At 43.4% G+C, this 19,871-nt stretch overlaps 1 protein-coding gene and 2 long non-coding RNA genes across 3 annotated transcripts in view; 1 reads left to right on the forward strand and 2 right to left on the reverse strand.

Annotated features, from left to right (window-relative positions):
* Positions 1-275: 275 nt before the first annotated feature.
* Positions 276-2,370, reverse strand: LOC124269693. Its single transcript, XR_006896578.1, has 2 exons — positions 1,665-2,370; positions 276-1,471 (listed from the first exon to the last, which is right to left on the reverse strand). It is a non-coding gene; the product is annotated as an uncharacterized LOC124269693 (long non-coding RNA).
* On the forward strand, positions 726-971 carry LOC124269689. Its single transcript, XR_006896575.1, has 2 exons — positions 726-767; positions 829-971. It is a non-coding gene; the product is annotated as an uncharacterized LOC124269689 (long non-coding RNA).
* An 8-nt stretch (positions 2,371-2,378) lies between the features above and the next one.
* LOC124269683 (sacsin-like) overlaps positions 2,379-19,871 on the reverse strand; it is a 94,790-nt gene continuing 77,297 nt past the window's right edge. The window contains exons 9-10 of the mRNA XM_046704725.1: positions 13,508-13,796; positions 2,379-2,777 (exon numbers count right to left, since the gene is read on the reverse strand). Of these exons, the coding sequence (XP_046560681.1) occupies positions 13,509-13,796 (288 nt within the window). The 3' untranslated portion in view covers positions 2,379-2,777; position 13,508. The remainder of the gene's footprint in view (positions 2,778-13,507; positions 13,797-19,871) is intronic.

Genomic DNA, 19,871 nt, shown 5'->3' on the forward strand with positions numbered 1-19,871 from the left:
GATTTTACTATCCTACATCCCATAGGCAATAATTACAAGACTTTATAACACAAGAACTAGGCAGATTTTACTATCCTACAGCCCAAAAGTCAATATTCACATGTCATTATAACACAAGAACTAGAGAGGTTTTAACAATCCTACATCCCAAAAGGCAATATTCACAAGCCATCATAACACAAGAAGTAGAGAGGTTTCACTGTTCTTCATTCCAAAGGGCAATATTTACAAGTCATAACAAAACACAAGAATTAGAGATGTTTAGCTTTTCTTCATCCCAAAAGGCAATATTCACAAGTCATTATAACACAAGAACAAGGCACATTTTACTATCCTACAACCCAAAAGTCAATATTCACATGTCATTATAACACAAGAACTAGAGAGGTTTTAACCATCCTACATCCCAAAGGGCAACATTCACAAGTCATCATAACACAAGAATTAGAGATGTTTACCTATTCTTCATCCCAAAAGGCAATATTCACAAGTTATTATAGCACAAAAACTACCATTCTTCACACCAATAGGCAATGTTACAAATCATCACAGAACACAAAAAGTCGAAAGATTTTACCATTCCTCACCCCAAGAGGCAAAACATTTTTTACAGATAATCATAACATAAGAACTAGAGAGGCTTCACTATTCTTCATCCCAAAAGGCAATATTTACAAGTCATCATAACACAAGAACAAGAGAGGTTTCACCATTCTTCATCCCAAAGGGCAATATTCACATGTCATTATAACACAAGAACAAGAGAGGTTTCACCATTCTTCATCCCAAAGGGCAATATTCACAAGCCATAACACAAGAAGTAGAGAGGTTTCACCATTCTTCATCCCAAAGGGCAATATTCACAAGCCATAACACAAGAAGTAGAGAGGTTTCACCATTCTTCATCACAAAGGGCAGTATTCACATGTCATTATAATACAAGAACAAGAGAGGTTTCACCATTCTTCATCCCAAAGGGCAATATTCACATGTCATTATAACACGAGAACAAGAGAGGTTTCACTATTCTTCATCGAAAAAGGCAGTATTCAGAAGTGATTTATAACACAAAACTAGCAAGATTTCACTAATCTTTATCCCTAAAGACAATATTTACAAGTCATTATAACACAAGAACTGGGCACATTTTACCATCCTACATCCCAAAGGGCAATATTCACAAGTCATTATAACACAAGAATTAGAGATGTTTCGCTATTCTTCATCCCTAAAGGCAATATTTACAAGTCATTATAACAAAAGAACTAGGCAGATTTTACTATCCTACATCCTATAGGCAATAATTACAAGACTTTATAACACAAGAACTAGGCAGATTTTACTATCCTACAGCCCAAAAGTCAATATTTACATGTCATTATAACACAAGAACAAGAGAGATTTAAACCATCCTACATCTCAAAAGGCAATATTCACAAGTCATCATAACACAAGAATTAGAGATGTTTAGCTTTTCTTCATCCCAAAAGGCAATATTCACAAGTCATTATAACACAAGAACAAGGCACATTTTACTATCCTACAACCCAAAAGTCAATATTCACATGTCATTATAACACAAGAACTAGAGAGGTTTTAACCATCCTACATCCCAAAGGGCAATATTCACAAGTCATCATAACACAAGAATTAGAGATGTTTACCTATTCTTCATCCCAAAAGGCAATATTCACAAGTCATTATAGCACAAAAACTAGAACGGTTTTACCATTCTTCGCCCCTATAGGCAATGTTACAAATCATCACAGAACACAAAAAGTTGAAAGATTTTACCATTTTTCACCCCAAGAGGCAAAACATTTTTTACAGATAATCATAACATAAGAACTAGAGAGGCTTCACTATTCTTCATCCCAAAAGGCAATATTTACAAGTCATCATAACACAAGAAATAGAGAGGTTTCACCTTCCTACATCCCAAAGGGCAACATTCACATGTCATTATAACACAAGAACAAGAGAGGTTTCACCATTCTTCATCCCAATGGGCAATATTCACATGTCATTATAACACAAAAACAAGAGAGGTTTCACCATTCTTCATCCCAAAGGGCAATATTCTCATGTCATTATAACACAAGAACAAGAGAGGTATCACCGTTCTACATCCTAAAGGGCAATATTCACCAGTGATTATATTACAAGAATTAGAGATGTTGCGCTATTCTTCATCCCAAAAAGGCAATATTTACAAGTCAATGTAGCACAAGAACATCCTACATCTAAATCCAAAAGGACAATATCCACAAGTCATCATAACACAAGAACTAGGGAGGTTTCACCATTCTTCATCCCACAGGGCAATATTCACAAGTGATTATATTACAAGAATTAGAGATGTTGTGCTATTCTTACTGTCTCAAGTTTGAATAATAGATAAGATAGAATCACTACGTTGTTATTTACATCTGAACAAAGAATGTACAAAAAGGAATGATAATAATATGAAAAACAAATACCAAGACTAAGTATCTCTTCTGGGAAGTGAGTAAAAACAACCATATCTTCGCAATCTTCAAAAACAAAAAATGATTAAACATATTTTTTGAAATGGTTGAGGGAGAGTTGATTTGTCATATAGATATATGTCCAAAACATCTAACTACAGTGTGTGAATGACAATGCCATGACAGTTGGCTGTATGAAGATTGGCTGCAAGGCTTCCTACCGCCTGAAGGAAACTGCCACCATGGACATGGTCCACGCTGTTCTGCTGTCTATGAGTCCTGGACCATAAGAGTGTGAACAGATTCTACCTGTGAACAAAAAGCACAACAAGTGTCACAGTGCTATTACATACAACCTGTGTCTCAGTGAGAGGGTGCTGTAACATACAACCTGTGTCTCAGTGAGAGGTTGCCATGACATACAACCTGTGTCTCAGTGAGAGGGTGTCATAACATACAACCTGTGTTTCAGTGAGAGGTTGCCATGACATACAACCTGTGTCTCAGTGAGAGGGTACCATAACATACAACCAGTGTCTCAGTGAGAGGGTGCTGTAACATACAACCTGTGTCTCAGTGAGAGGGTGCTGTAACCTACAACCTGTGTCTCAGTGAGAGGGTGCCATAACATACAACCTGTGTCTCAGTGAGAGGGTGCTGTAACATACAACCTGTGTCTCAGTGAGAGGTTGCCATGACATACAACCTGTGTCTCAGTGAGAGGGTGCTATTACATACATCCAGTGTCTCAGTGAGAGGGTACCATAACATACATCCAGTGTCTCAGTGAGAGGGTACCATAACATACAACCTGTGTCTCAGTGAGAGGGTGCCATAACATACAACCTGTGTTTCAGTGAGAGGGTGCCATAACATACATCAAGTGTTTCAGTGTGAGGGTACCATAACATACATCCAGTGTCTCAGTGAGATGGTACCATAACATACATCCAGTGTCTCAGTGAGAGGGTACCATAACATACAACCTGTGTCTCAGTGAGAGGGTGCTGTAACATACAACCTGTGTCTCAGTGAGAGGGTGCCATAACATACATCCAGTGTTTCAGTGAGAGGGTGCTGTAACAAACAACCTGTGTCTCAGTGAGAGGGTACCATAACATACAACCTGTGTCTCAGTGAGAGGGTGCTGTAACATACAACCTGTGTCTCAGTGAGAGGGTGCTGTAACATACAACCTGTGTCTCAGTGAGAGGGTCCTGTAACATACAACCAGTGTCTCAGTGAGAGGTTGTCATAACATACGAGTGTCTCAGTGAGAGGTTGCCATAACATACGAGTGTCTCAGTGAGAGGGTACCATAACATACAACCAGTGTCTCAGTGAGAGGGCGCCATAACATACGAGTGTCTCAGTGAGAGGTTGCCATAACATACAACCAGTGTCTCAGTGAGAGGGTACCATAACATACAACCAGTGTCTCAGTGAGAGGGCGCCATAACATACGAGTGTCTCAGTGAGAGGTTGCCATAACATACATCCAGTGTTTCAGTGTGAGGGTGCCATAACATAGATCCTGTGTCTCAGTGAGAGGGTGCCATAACATCCATCCAGTGTCTCAGTGAGAGGGTGCTGTAACATACAACCAGTGTCTCAGTGAGAGGGTGCCATAACATACATCCAGTGTTTCAGTGAGAGGGTGCCATAACATACATCCAGTGTTTCAGTGAGAGGGTGCCATAACATACAGCCAGTGTCTCAGTGAGAGGGTGCCATAACATACATCCAGTGTCTCAGTGAGAGGGTGCCATAACATACATCCAGTGTCTCAGTGAGAGGGTGCTGTAACATACAACCTGTGTCTCAGTGAGAGGGTACCATAACATACAACCTGTGTTTCAGTGAGAGGTTGCCATGACATACAACCTGTGTCTCAGTGAGAGGGTGCCATAACATACAACCTGTGTCTCAGTGAGAGGGTACCATAACATACATCCAGTGTCTCAGTGTGAGGGTGCCATGACATACATCCTGTGTCTCAGTGAGAGGGTGCCATAACATACATCCAGTGTTTCAGTGAGAGGGTGCTGTAACATACAACCTGTGTCTCAGTGAGAGGGTACCATAACATACAACCTGTGTTTCAGTGAGAGGTTGCCATGACATACAACCTGTGTCTCAGTGAGAGGGTGCCATAACATACAACCTGTGTTTCAGTGAGAGGTTGCCATGACATACAACCTGTGTCTCAGTGAGAGGGTACCATAACATACATCCAGTGTCTCAGTGAGAGGGTGCCATAACATACATCCTGTGTCTCAGTGAGAGGGTGCCATAACATACATCCAGTGTTTCAGTGAGAGGGTGCCATAACATACAACCAGTGTCTCAGTGAGAGGGTGCTGTAACATACAACCTGTGTCTCAGTGAGAGGGTGCCATAACATACATCCAGTGTTTCAGTGAGAGGGTGCTGTAACAAACAACCTGTGTCTCAGTGAGAGGGTACCATAACATACAACCTGTGTCTCAGTGAGAGGGTGCTGTAACATACAACCTGTGTCTCAGTGAGAGGGTACCATAACATACAACCTGTGTCTCAGTGAGAGGGTGCTGTAACATACAACCTGTGTCTCAGTGAGAGGGTGCTGTAACATACAACCTGTGTCTCAGTGAGAGGGTCCTGTAACATACAACCAGTGTCTCAGTGAGAGGTTGTCATAACATACGAGTGTCTCAGTGAGAGGTTGCCATAACATACTGAGAGTGTCTCAGTGAGAGGGTACCATAACATACAACCAGTGTCTCAGTGAGAGGGCGCCATAACATACGAGTGTCTCAGTGAGAGGTTGCCATAACATACAACCAGTGTCTCAGTGAGAGGGTACCATAACATACAACCAGTGTCTCAGTGAGAGGGCGCCATAACATACGAGTGTCTCAGTGAGAGGTTGCCATAACATACATCCAGTGTTTCAGTGTGAGGGTGCCATAACATAGATCCTGTGTCTCAGTGAGAGGGTGCCATAACATCCATCCAGTGTCTCAGTGAGAGGGTGCTGTAACATACAACCAGTGTCTCAGTGAGAGGGTGCCATAACATACATCCAGTGTTTCAGTGAGAGGGTGCCATAACATACATCCAGTGTTTCAGTGAGAGGGTGCCATAACATACAGCCAGTGTCTCAGTGAGAGGGTGCCATAACATACATCCAGTGTCTCAGTGAGAGGGTGCCATAACATACATCCAGTGTCTCAGTGAGAGGGTGCTGTAACATACAACCTGTGTCTCAGTGAGAGGGTACCATAACATACAACCTGTGTTTCAGTGAGAGGTTGCCATGACATACAACCTGTGTCTCAGTGAGAGGGTGCCATAACATACAACCTGTGTCTCAGTGAGAGGGTACCATAACATACATCCAGTGTCTCAGTGTGAGGGTGCCATGACATACATCCTGTGTCTCAGTGAGAGGGTGCCATAACATACATCCAGTGTTTCAGTGAGAGGGTGCTGTAACATACAACCTGTGTCTCAGTGAGAGGGTACCATAACATACAACCTGTGTTTCAGTGAGAGGGTGCCATGACATACAACCTGTGTCTCAGTGAGAGGGTGCCATAACATACAACCTGTGTTTCAGTGAGAGGTTGCCATGACATACAACCTGTGTCTCAGTGAGAGGGTACCATAACATACATCCAGTGTCTCAGTGAGAGGGTGCCATAACATACATCCTGTGTCTCAGTGAGAGGGTGCCATAACATACATCCAGTGTTTCAGTGAGAGGGTGCCATAACATACAACCAGTGTCTCAGTGAGAGGGTGCTGTAACATACAACCTGTGTCTCAGTGAGAAGGTGCTGTAACATACAACCTGTGTCTCAATGAGAGGGTGCTGTAACACACAACCAGTGTCTCAGTGAGAGGGTGCCATAACATACATCCAGTGTTTCAGTGAGAGGGTGCTGTAACATACAACCTGTGTCTCAGTGAGAGGGTGCTGTAACATACAACCAGTGTCTCAGTGAGAGGGTGCCATAACATACATCCAGTGTTTCAGTGAGAGGGTGCCATAACATACAACCTGTGTCTCAGTGAGAGGGTGCTGTAACAAACAACCAGTGTCTCAGTGAGAGGGTGCCATAACATACATCCAGTATTTCAGTGAGAGGGTGCTGTAACATACAACCTGTGTCTCAGTGAGAGGGTACCATAACATACAACCTGTGTTTCAGTGAGAGGTTGCCATGACATACAACCTGTGTCTCAGTGAGAGGGTGCCATAAAATACAACCTGTGTCTCAGTGAGAGGGCGCCATAACATACGAGTGTCTCAGTGAGAGGTTCCCATAAGATACAACCAGAGTCTCAGTGAGAGGGTACCATAACATACAACCAGTGTCTCAGTGAGAGGGCGCCATAACATACGAGTGTCTCAGTGAGAGGGTGCCATAACATACATCCAGTGTTTCAGTGAGAGGGTGCCATAACATACATCCTGTGTCTCAGTGAGAGGGTGCCATAACATACATCCAGTGTCTCAGTGAGAGGGTGCTGTAACATACAACCAGTGTCTCAGTGAGAGGGTGCCATAACATACATCCAGTGTTTCAGTGAGAGGGTGCCATAACATACATCCAGTGTTTCAGTGAGAGGGTGCTGTAACATACAACCAGTGTCTCAGTGAGAGGGTGCCATAACATACATCCAGTGTGTCAGTGAGAAGGTGCCATAACATACATCCAGTGTTTCAGTGAGAGGGTGCTGTAACATACAGCCAGTGTCTCAGTGAGAGGGTGCCATAACATACATCCAGTGTCTCAGTGAGAGGGTGCCATAACATACATCCAGTGTCTCAGTGAGAGGGTGCCATAACATACAACCTGTGTCTCAGTGAGAGGGTACCATAACATACAACCTGTGTTTCAGTGAGAGGTTGCCATGACATACAACCTGTGTCTCAGTGAGAGGGTGCCATAACATACAACCTGTGTCTCAGTGAGAGGGTACCATAACATACATCCAGTGTCTCAGTGTGAGGGTGCCATAACATACATCCTGTGTCTCAGTGAGAGGGTGCCATAACATACATCCTGTGTTTCAGTGAGAGGGTGCTGTAACATACAACCTGTGTCTCAGTGAGAGGGTATCATAACATACAACCTGTGTTTCAGTGAGACGTTGCCATGACATACAACCTGTGTCTCAGTGAGAGGGTGCCATAACATACAACCTGTGTTTCAGTGAGAGGGTGCCATAACATACATCCAGTGTCTCAGTGTGAGGGTGCCATAACAAACATCCTGTGTCTCAGTGAGAGGGTGCCATAACATACATCCAGTGTTTCATTGAGAGGGTGCCATAACATACATCCAGTGTCTCAGTGAGAGGGTGCCATAACATACATCCAGTGTCTCAGTGAGAGGGTGCTGTAACATACAACCAGTGTCTCAGTGAGAGGGTGCCATAACATACATCCAGTGTTTCAGTGAGAGGGTGCCATAACATACATCCAGTGTTTCAGTGAGAGGGTGCTGTAACATACAGCCAGTGTCTCAGTGAGAGGGTGCCATAACATACATCCAGTGTCTCAGTGAGAGGGTGCCATAACATACATCCAGTGTCTCAGTGAGAGGGTGCTGTAACATACAACCTGTGTCTCAGTGAGAGGGTACCATAACATACAACCTGTGTTTCAGTGAGAGGTTGCCATGACATACAACCTGTGTCTCAGTGAGAGGGTGCCATAACATACAACCTGTGTCTCAGTGAGAGGGTACCATAACATACATCCAGTGTCTCAGTGTGAGGGTGCCATGACATACATCCTGTGTCTCAGTGAGAGGGTGCCATAACATACATCCAGTGTTTCAGTGAGAGGGTGCTGTAACATACAACCTGTGTCTCAGTGAGAGGGTACCATAACATACAACCTGTGTTTCAGTGAGAGGTTGCCATGACATACAACCTGTGTCTCAGTGAGAGGGTGCCATAACATACAACCTGTGTTTCAGTGAGAGGTTGCCATGACATACAACCTGTGTCTCAGTGAGAGGGTACCATAACATACATCCAGTGTCTCAGTGTGAGGGTGCCATAACATACATCCTGTGTCTCAGTGAGAGGGTGCCATAACATACATCCAGTGTTTCAGTGAGAGGGTGCCATAACATACAACCAGTGTCTCAGTGAGAGGGTGCTGTAACATACAACCTGTGTCTCAGTGAGAAGGTGCTGTAACATACAACCTGTGTCTCAATGAGAGGGTGCTGTAACACACAACCAGTGTCTCAGTGAGAGGGTGCCATAACATACATCCAGTGTTTCAGTGAGAGGGTGCTGTAACATACAACCTGTGTCTCAGTGTGAGAGGGTGCTGTAACATACAACCAGTGTCTCAGTGAGAGGGTGCCATAACATACATCCAGTGTTTCAGTGAGAGGGTGCCATAACATACAACCTGTGTCTCAGTGAGAGGGTGCTGTAACAAACAACCAGTGTCTCAGTGAGAGGGTGCCATAACATACATCCAGTATTTCAGTGAGAGGGTGCTGTAACATACAACCTGTGTCTCAGTGAGAGGGTACCATAACATACAACCTGTGTTTCAGTGAGAGGTTGCCATGACATACAACCTGTGTCTCAGTGAGAGGGTGCCATAACATACAACCTGTGTCTCAGTGAGAGGGCGCCATAACATACGAGTGTCTCAGTGAGAGGTTCCCATAAGATACAACCAGAGTCTCAGTGAGAGGGTACCATAACATACAACCAGTGTCTCAGTGAGAGGGCGCCATAACATACGAGTGTCTCAGTGAGAGGGTGCCATAACATACATCCAGTGTTTCAGTGTGAGGGTGCCATAACATACATCCTGTGTCTCAGTGAGAGGGTGCCATAACATACATCCAGTGTCTCAGTGAGAGGGTGCTGTAACATACAACCAGTGTCTCAGTGAGAGGGTGCCATAACATACATCCAGTGTTTCAGTGAGAGGGTGCCATAACATACATCCAGTGTTTCAGTGAGAGGGTGCTGTAACATACAACCAGTGTCTCAGTGAGAGGGTGCCATAACATACATCCAGTGTGTCAGTGAGAGGGTGCCATAACATACATCCAGTGTTTCAGTGAGAGGGTGCTGTAACATACAGCCAGTGTCTCAGTGAGAGGGTGCCATAACATACATCCAGTGTCTCAGTGAGAGGGTGCCATAACATACATCCAGTGTCTCAGTGAGAGGGTGCCATAACATACAACCTGTGTCTCAGTGAGAGGGTACCATAACATACAACCTGTGTTTCAGTGAGAGGTTGCCATGACATACAGCCTGTGTCTCAGTGAGAGGGTGTCATAACATACAACCTGTGTCTCAGTGAGAGGGTACCATAACATACATCCAGTGTCTCAGTGTGAGGGTGCCATAACATACATCCTGTGTCTCAGTGACAGGGTGCCATAACATACATCCAGTGTTTCAGTGTGAGGGTGCCATAACATACATCCTGTGTCTCAGTGAGAGGGTGCCATAACATACATCCAGTGTCTCAGTGAGAGGGTGCTGTAACATACAACCAGTGTCTCAGTGAGAGGGTGCCATAACATACATCCAGTGTTTTAGTGAGAGGGTGCTGTAACATACAACCTGTGTCTCAGTGAGAGGGTACCATAACATACATCCTGTGTTTCAGTGTGAGGGTGCCATAACATACAACCTGTGTCTCAGTGAGAGGGTACGATAACATACGAGTGTCTCAGTGAGAGGGTGCTGTAACATACATCCTGTGTCTCAGTGAGAGGGTGCCATAACATACATCCAGTGTTTCAGTGAGAGGGTGCCATAACATACATCCAGTGTTTCAGTGAGAGGGTGCTGTAACATACAGCCAGTGTCTCAGTGAGAGGGTGCCATAACATACATCCAGTGTCTCAGTGAGAGGGTGCCATAACATACATCCAGTGTCTCAGTGAGAGGGTGCTGTAACATACAACCTGTGTCTCAGTGAGAGGGTACCATAACATACAACCTGTGTTTCAGTGAGAGGTTGCCATGACATACAACCTGTGTCTCAGTGAGAGGGTGCCATAACATACAACCTGTGTTTCAGTGAGAGGTTGCCATGACATACAACCTGTGTCTCAGTGAGAGGGTACCATAACATACATCCAGTGTCTCAGTGTGAGGGTGCCATAACATACATCCTGTGTCTCAGTGAGAGGGTGCCATAACATACATCCAGTGTTTCAGTGAGAGGGTGCCATAACATACAACCAGTGTCTCAGTGAGAGGGTGCTGTAACATACAACCTGTGTCTCAGTGAGAAGGTGCTGTAACATACAACCTGTGTCTCAATGAGAGGGTGCTGTAACACACAACCAGTGTCTCAGTGAGAGGGTGCCATAACATACATCCAGTGTTTCAGTGAGAGGGTGCTGTAACATACAACCTGTGTCTCAGTGAGAGGGTGCTGTAACATACAACCAGTGTCTCAGTGAGAGGGTGCCATAACATACATCCAGTGTTTCAGTGAGAGGGTGCTGTAACATACATCCAGTGTTTCAGTGAGAGGGTGCTGTAACATACAGCCAGTGTCTCAGTGAGAGGGTGCCATAACATACATCCAGCGTCTCAGTGAGAGGGTGCCATAACATACATCCAGTGTCTCAGTGAGAGGGTGCCATAACATACAACCTGTGTTTCAGTGAGAGGTTGCCATGACATACAACCTGTGTCTCAGTGAGAGGGTGTCATAACATACAACCTGTGTCTCAGTGAGAGGGTACCATAACATACATCCAGTGTCTCAGTGTGAGGGTGCCATAACATACATCCTGTGTCTCAGTGAGAGGGTGCCATAACATACATCCAGTGTTTCAGTGTGAGGGTGCCATAACATACAGTGTGTCTCAGTGAGAGGTGCCATAACATACATCCAGTGTCTCAGTGAGAGGGTGCTGTAACATACATCCTGTGTCTCAGTGAGAGGGTGCCATAACATACATCCAGTGTTTTAGTGAGAGGGTGCTGTAACATACAACCTGTGTCTCAGTGAGAGGGTACCATAACATACATCCTGTGTTTCAGTGTGAGGGTGCCATAACATACAACCTGTGTCTCAGTGAGAGGGTACGATAACATACGAGTGTCTCAGTGAGAGGGTGCTGTAACATACATCCTGTGTCTCAGTGAGAGGGTGCCATAACATACATCCAGTGTTTCAGTGAGAGGGTGCTGTAACATACAACCAGTGTCTCAGTGAGAGGGTGCCATAACATACATCCAGTGTCTCAGTGAGAGGGTGCTGTAACATACAACCTGTGTCTCAGTGAGAGGGTACCATAACATCCATCCTGTGTTTCAGTGTGAGGGTGCCATAACATACATCCAGTGTTTCAGTGAGAGGGTGCCATAACATACAACCTGTGTCTCAGTGAGAGGGTGCTGTAACATACAACCAGTGTCTCAGTGAGAGGGTGCTGTAACATACAACCAGTGTCTCAGTGAGAGGGTGCTGTAACATACAACCTGTGTCTCAGTGAGAGGGTACCATAACATACATCCAGTGTCTCAGTGAGAGGGTACCATAACATACATCCAGTGTCTCAGTGAGAGGGTGCTGTAACATACAACCAGTGTCTCAGTGAGAGGGTGCTGTAACATACAACCTGTGTCTCAGTGAGAGGGTACCATAACATACATCCAGTTTTCAGTGAGAGGGTGCCATAACATACAACCTGTGTCTCAGTGAGAGGGTGCTGTAACATACAACCTGTGTCTCAGTGAGAGGGTACCATAACATACATCCAGTGTCTCAGTGAGAGGGTGCCATAACATACAACCAGTGTCTCAGTGAGAGGGTGCTGTAACATACAACCTGTGTCTCAGTGAGAGGGTGCTGTAACATACAACCTGTGTCTCAGTGAGAGGGTACCATAACATACAACCTGTGTCTCAGTGAGAGGGTGCTGTAACATACAACCTGTGTCTCAGTGAGAGGGTACCATAACATACATCCTGTGTCTCAGTGAGAGGGTGCCATAACATACAGCCAGTGTCTCAGTGAGAGGGTGCCATAACATACAACCTGTGTCTCAGTGAGAGGGTACCATAACATACAACCTGTGTCTCAGTGAGAGGTTGCCATAACATACAACCTGTGTCCCAGTGAGAGGGTGCCATAACATACATCCAGTGTCTCAGTGAGAGGGTGCCATAACATACAACCTGTGTCTCAGTGAGAGGGTGCTGTAACATACAACCTGTGTCTCAGTGAGAGGGTACCATAACATACATCCAGTGTCTCAGTGAGAGGGTGCCATAACATACAACCAGTGTCTCAGTGAGAGGGTGCTGTAACATACAACCAGCATCTCAGTTAGAAGGTGCCATAACATACAACCAGTGTCTCAGTGAGAGGGTGCCATAACATACTACTTTCTGAGTGAGAGTTTTGAGCTGGAGATCCCCCTATTCCAAATCTGCAGTAACTGATGCAGACACTCCATGGGGAATGGCAAGGACTCTGTGGCTGAGACTTTAACACTTGACTGGCAGTATGAGGAGGAGGAGACAGGCAGATGTTATCCAGGCAAAGGGTGGCTACACCAGGCACTGATGTATATGCTTGTGGTGGTTCATAAAATCATATCAATCCTTTTCTTTTTGGAACTGCATGACAATCAGATTAGTGCCATAGTCATGGTGACCATACCTACTTTCATTGTTGATACTCTGTGTTGTGTATCCTCTCAGATTACATGTGAAAGTTCATTTCAGTTTAGTTTGTTCTACAGAGGTAAATATGCTCTGGTTACAAGTTTGATACATGGATATTAATTTTCAAAGCATATACAATAACATGTAATAAAGTGGATGCGGCTTGACTTATGCTCAAGGGTACATCACTTGCACTATAAATAGACAACCTTACACCTGACATTGCATGTCTCAGATCATGAAGGTAGAACAATTTGTATAATACATGGTCATCAACGACATCTGTGCGTGTATGTGTGGGTCTTCCAGGTTATAAAACTGACAGAGAGATGACACTGAGATTTACAGCTTCCAATGCTCACCTTAGTGTAGAGACTGTTCCACCAGACACACAATCTTGCCAGCCAGCTCACATGCTTGTGACGCATCGGCCTGTGTGTATACATCAGCTGGGATCCTGGGGTAGGCAAGTCTGTCCGGGTAGCGCAGGCGGTTGAAGTCCTGTATAACATTCTGTAGTTGGGAGGCCAGGGATGTCAGGGAAGGGTTACCTAAACCACTAGATAGGCTGGATAAATCATGGGTTCTCATCGCATCAGCTTGCCTGGAGTCTTTATTGTATAGCATGGACTTGATGGCCTTTTCAGCAGCCTGCAGATGAACAAGGTGTAAATGGGTTTGAAAGTGTTATGCGAAACGATTGTGCTGAATGTAGCAAATCATTGGATTACATCTATCTTCTTTCCTTAGTTTTTGCTACAATCTTCTTCCCATGCATGTTCTAAAGCTCGGTATGAGCAAGTGCATGCAAGGAGTAGGTGAACGGATCTCTCAAAATGTGAGAAAATTATACACAGTAAAACCTGAAATTGGCTTGGTTTAAAGTACTCAAACAAGTACTCTTTTCCTGAGTGCTGCGTTTGTTTTCACATCTGACATGTTTCCCTTGATTTCACTGAGACACAGGGTATTGGTTACTGGGATTTGTGTAAGGAAGCTGATGTGAACTCACATGATCTTAGGTGTAGAAATACATCAACCCAATGTGAACTCGCATCATCTTAGGTGTAGAAATACATCACACAACTGTGAACTCACATTTTTCTTAGGTGTAGAAATACATCAACCCAATGTGAACTCACATCATCTTAGGTGTAGAAATACATCAACCCAATGTGAACTCACATCATCTTAAGTGTAGAAATACATCACACAACTGTGAACTCACATTTTTCTTAGGTGTAGAAATACATCACACCACTGTGAACTCACATCATCTCAGGTGTAGAAATACATCACACCACTGTGAACTCACATCATCTCAGGTGTAGAAATACATCACACCACTGTGAACTCACATCATCTTAGGTGTAGAAATACATCACACCACTGTGAACTCACATCATCTCAGGTGTAGAAATACATCACACCACTGTGAACCCATTAGGATTACATACCGGGTAGGCAAAATGATAACACTGAATGTGAAGAACACAATGAAGTACAGACTGGCATTTTTACTATTTCCAACAGAATACAAATATACAAGTGCCATTGCCACAACTGTGCCATGCAGCTCTGACACACCACAGTTCCTTACAGTAGAACTCAAGACATTGTATACAGTGACTTATAAACAATATGTAGTCTTTTTTACATCCATTTGTCAAGAATGACCAAGGATTCCTTCTAAATTTTAACTGATTCATTACTGGTTAATGCCTACAAACATCCCAGCTATAATTAACTCTGGACAAGGCAAACAACAGATGGATGTTGTGATCAAGTGTTGTGTACTGATTCCACTCGTTTGAATGAACACATGAAACATCATAGTTCTGCACAGTTTAATCACCAAGTTCAAAGTGAGGTACATGTACCACGTCCATGACATTACCACGTGAAGTCATCATATCACATGCTCAAGCGCTCATACGCGTGGATATAGATGACATAACATAACATCCCCCCCCACCCACACACACACCCACCCCATACACACACACAGAATACCTGATGGAAACCCACTGAATAAATGAACAGTTCTTATAAGGTAAAGCTAAAACTTATTTAGAGTCCACTTTGATAGATGTTCCCTAAGTACAAGTTAGTCTATCGGGTGGACGGATTGTCCTTCTTGAGTGTCTTGGAGTGGGCTGAAGCACTGGTGCAGGTGAGCTTGTCTCGCCACATGAGACACTAGCATGATTAGAGTCTCTCCTCGGTGCTGCACAACTCTCAGGTAAATCTGGTTCAACTGGAACGTTAACATTGCGCTCCTCTCTGGATCGCAACTGGTCGATGTGTCTGAGACATTGTCCGTAACCAACATCGACATCATAATGTCTCTCACCATGCCGAGCACTAACTTGTCCTGGTACCCACCTATTTGCACCACGATAGTCCCTCTCCCACACTTTACCATCCACTTGTCTGGTCTCTGACATGTCACCACTTTGACTCAACTTTTCTGACATAGCAGATTGAATGTCCGGTTTCCACAAATCCAGTTTTGTTCTAAATTCTCGTCCCAAGAATGCTTTGGCTTGTGTCTCACTTGTGACACAGTGCGGAGCAGCCCTATATGCTAACAAGAACTGAGCAACTTTCTTTTCAACATTTCCATCACTATTTTCAGATGCTCTCATGGACTGATTAAAGGACTGTACTAATCTTTCAGCCTGACCATTCGTCGCTGGATGGTAAGGTGCGGACAGAACATGACTGACTCCATTACTTTTAAGGAATGCTTCAAACTCACTTGAAACAAATTGTGGCCCATTACTTACTGATGTGGCAACCCAAACTGGGCAAACAATTTTCTCACTTCTTTCACTGTAGCTTCTGAAGTTTAAGACTTCATGATGACTATTTCTGGCCATTTGGAATATGCATATGTAATCAATAGGAACATGTGACCCATAAAGGGGCCAGAAAAGTCCATATGGATGCGATGCCAAGGGCGTGATGGCCACAACCACGGCCAAACTGGTGCAGACGATGGATTGGCCTGATTACTTTGACATGTTGAGCATGTCTTGGCAATATTCTCAATAACTCTGTCAATACCAGGCCACCAAATGTAGCTTCTGGCTGCTGACATCATCTTCACTACACCAAAATGGAACATGTGTAGTTCTTGTAATACATGTTCTCTCATCTTCATTGGAATGAAAACTCTCATTCCCCACATCACGCAACCCATATGCACAGAGAGTTCATTTCTCCTTGTGTAAAAATGTTTCATTAGAGCAGTATCTTCGTGCTCTTTGGACCATCCATTCATCACAGCTGTGTACGCTTGGGACAACAATACATCATGTCTAGTTTCATTCCTCACATCAGCTCAAGACAGGGGCAGCTGTTCAAATTGGCTGTTGTAGAACAGCGCAACATCATCTCGAAAGTTCTCATTTTGTAGAGTTGTACTCAAAGGCAACCTAGACAACACATCCGCATTTGCATGCATCTCTGACGCTCTGTACACAATAGCATAGTCATATGCACTCAGTATTAGGGCCCACATCTGCATGTGAGCTGCAGTGATTGCCGGCAAGAGCCGTCAAGGGCCTGTGATCAGTTGTCAGTGTGAAGTGCCTGCCATATACAGGTACTGGTGAAAGCGTTTTACACCAAATATGATACCCAATGCTTCTCGATGAATTTGAGAATAGCCTATTTAAGCTGCAGACAATGTTCTTGATGCAAATGAAATAGGTCTCTCCGATCCATCACTCATCACCTGTGACAGCACAGCCCCAACACCATATGAAGAGGCATCACACGCTAGCCGTAATGGAAGTGAAGGATCGTAATGACACAGAACAGAATCATAGTTTTGCATTTGTTAAATGCGTCCTCACACTGATGAGATCAAACCCACTTCCTGTCCTTCCTTAAAGGTCACATGCAACACAAAACACAACTTTGCAGATTCTGATACCTTTTGGAATGGACTTACAGTAACAAATTATCAACAACAAAAAATTCAACTTATAAACTTGAAAAATAACCCGATGAAACACACACACACACACACACACACCAGCGCTGGGGTGAAAAGTGTTGTTTTTTTAATAGCTGTCCTGCGCTTCGCCCATAGCGCATGCGCGGTGATTAGGTTCGCGCGGCTTGAACCGGGAAGGCGACTCGTAAAAACACAGGAAGGAGTATCGCTGTGGTGTAAGTTGGAGAACTAAAGATGTTTCTTGTGATTACAAACATCTTTGGTCTGCAGTAATTGAAAAACACTGGTCCCATACTTTTTCTTATGTTGTTACATCTTGCTTTTTCGGGGCTGGGAGATTTGCAAACCAAGTTTTCAAGAAAGTGTAGCATTAGAAATACTAATTTCTTTGTTAAAAATTGCTCAGCTTGAAAATGAAATGTTTTAATACATGTCTATGGAAACATAGAAAAATATGTTGATTGTGATAAGCAGTCTCTGTCACAGACAAAACTCAATGTCTGTTTTATTGACACATTTGTGTCTGCCTGCCTGTCTGCTAATGACAATATGCAATACACAACTTCAATCATTGACCACATGCAACTTGAAAAGTATCAGGCTATACACCATAAACAAAATGCATTGATTGATAGCTCGTGCACCTGAGCTCTGTCTCTGTCACATTATGTAATTACACAGACAGACAGGTGTGATACTTGTACACATGTCATGTTATTATGTCTGTGGATTGCAAACAAACTGTATCCATTTTTCTCAGATGACTGGATCGGACGGAAAACGGTGCAAACTCACATTGTCAGTTTCAAGTCCTGCTTTGTACGACAGTTTTCAGCCATGCAGTAGTTCACCATCTCAGTATTTGTTGATTGGATCGAACGCAAATGCAGAGAGCATGTATTTACAAAACCCAACATCTCTATATACATTATACATTATATGATGCGACGTTTCGGTATGAATTCTTATACCATTGTCACTCTTGCTTGACATCGGTATATGAATCCATACCGAAACGTCGCATCCTATACAATATAAGAAGTTGTTATCCATAAAGAATCTTACTTTCTTATTACTCACCATACTTCTAAAATGCCAATCAAACAGATCATCTCTATATATACACAATGAACCCTCAGCGTATCGGCAAATGAACCAGCCAATAAAAGACTACCTTACACTTGAGTGCACACCCACCCACTCTGACTGGGTTCGGTCACCCGGGTGCTTCGTTTCGAGGGAAGTAAACCCAAGTACAAAATATTGCACTTTTGATTTGCGATTGTACGCTTATAATTTTGATTACTTGTTTTTTCACAATCATCAATGTATATTGTATGTCATGAATAAGAGATAATTGTGTTTTAATTATGTTTGTTTTCTTTGTTGCATGTGACCTTTAAACAGGTCATTCAAGGGGTGAAAAACTGTTGACAAATTTCCCATGAAATGCCCATAATAGTTCACTGAACCCAAGAAGGAACGAAGCTGAGATACATTTTCCGGTCTTGGTGCATCTTGTACGACTTTGTCCTGACTTGTATGCAAGCCATTTCTGTCAATCACGTGTCCCAAGTACTTCACAGAGTGAACAAAGAATTTACATTTCTGCTTTTTGACTCTCAAACCATATTCCTGCAATCTCTTCAACACCTGTTCAAGGTTTCTGAAATGTTCCTTATCATTTGCACCGGCCACCAAAATATCATCTTGATGACACAAAACTTTATCAAGTCCTTGCAACACTTGGTCCATGGTTGCCTGAAATATCGCTGGAGCTGATGCGATACCAAATGCTAGTCTTGTGTATCTGAAAAACCCCTAGGTGTGTTGATTCTCAGGTACTTCTGACAATCAGCATGAACTTCCATTTGTTGATAGGCATGGGCAAGGTCTATTTTAGAAAATGTCTGCCCTCCTGCAAGTGTGGCAAACAGATCTTCAATTTTGTGTAGTGGGTACTTGCTAATGTTAAGTACTGGATTCACCATGGATTTGAAATCCCCACATATCCTTACACTTGAATCACTTTTGATCACTGGCACTATGTGAGTTGCCCACTCACTGTGATCAATTTGACTAACACACCATTTTTCTCCATCCTATCTATTTCCTCATTTACCCTCTCTTCATGAATCTTGGAGACACACCATCTTTTAAGGACAAGTGAGCTTTGATATCCTTAATTGTACCAATCTGATCTGAGAAAACATCACAGTATTTCACCGATAATTCTTGAATTTGTCTATCACTCTTGTCATCCTTGCAATAGTGAATATCATCTCCAAAACGTTTCCAGTCAATGTCAACAAATGGCAGCCATGTTCTACCAAGCAGGGATGGTCCCTCCCATTCAGAATGTCTAAATCAAGTTTGTGTACGTCTTTGCCATTTGCAACCTTAACTTTCATTATTCCAAAATCAAGGGCACATTCACCTGTGTAAGTCTTCATAGGTATTTCCGGCTTCCGTAATTCGCATCCTTTGAACTTCTCTCCATAAGTCATCTCATTGATGATCGAATGTCTCGAGCCGGTATCCAACTCGAATTGCATATCATCTAAAACTTCAAAGGTAAATGTATACAGCATACTATATCACCCTTCATGATATGCAACTAAAATAAGCCATTTGATTTAATGTCCCACCACCGGTGCATGCACCAACCTCATTCAGAACCGGTGGTGGTGTATCAAACGGCAACTGTCATCGGCCGGAATGATTTTGCACTGCACCTGTAGGAGTATATGTACAGGTGC

Source organism: Haliotis rubra, unplaced genomic scaffold (genome assembly GCF_003918875.1).
Source record: "Haliotis rubra isolate DU_JTF1 unplaced genomic scaffold, ASM391887v1 Scf1464, whole genome shotgun sequence".
Classification (NCBI taxonomy): Eukaryota; Metazoa; Mollusca; class Gastropoda; order Lepetellida; family Haliotidae; genus Haliotis; species Haliotis rubra.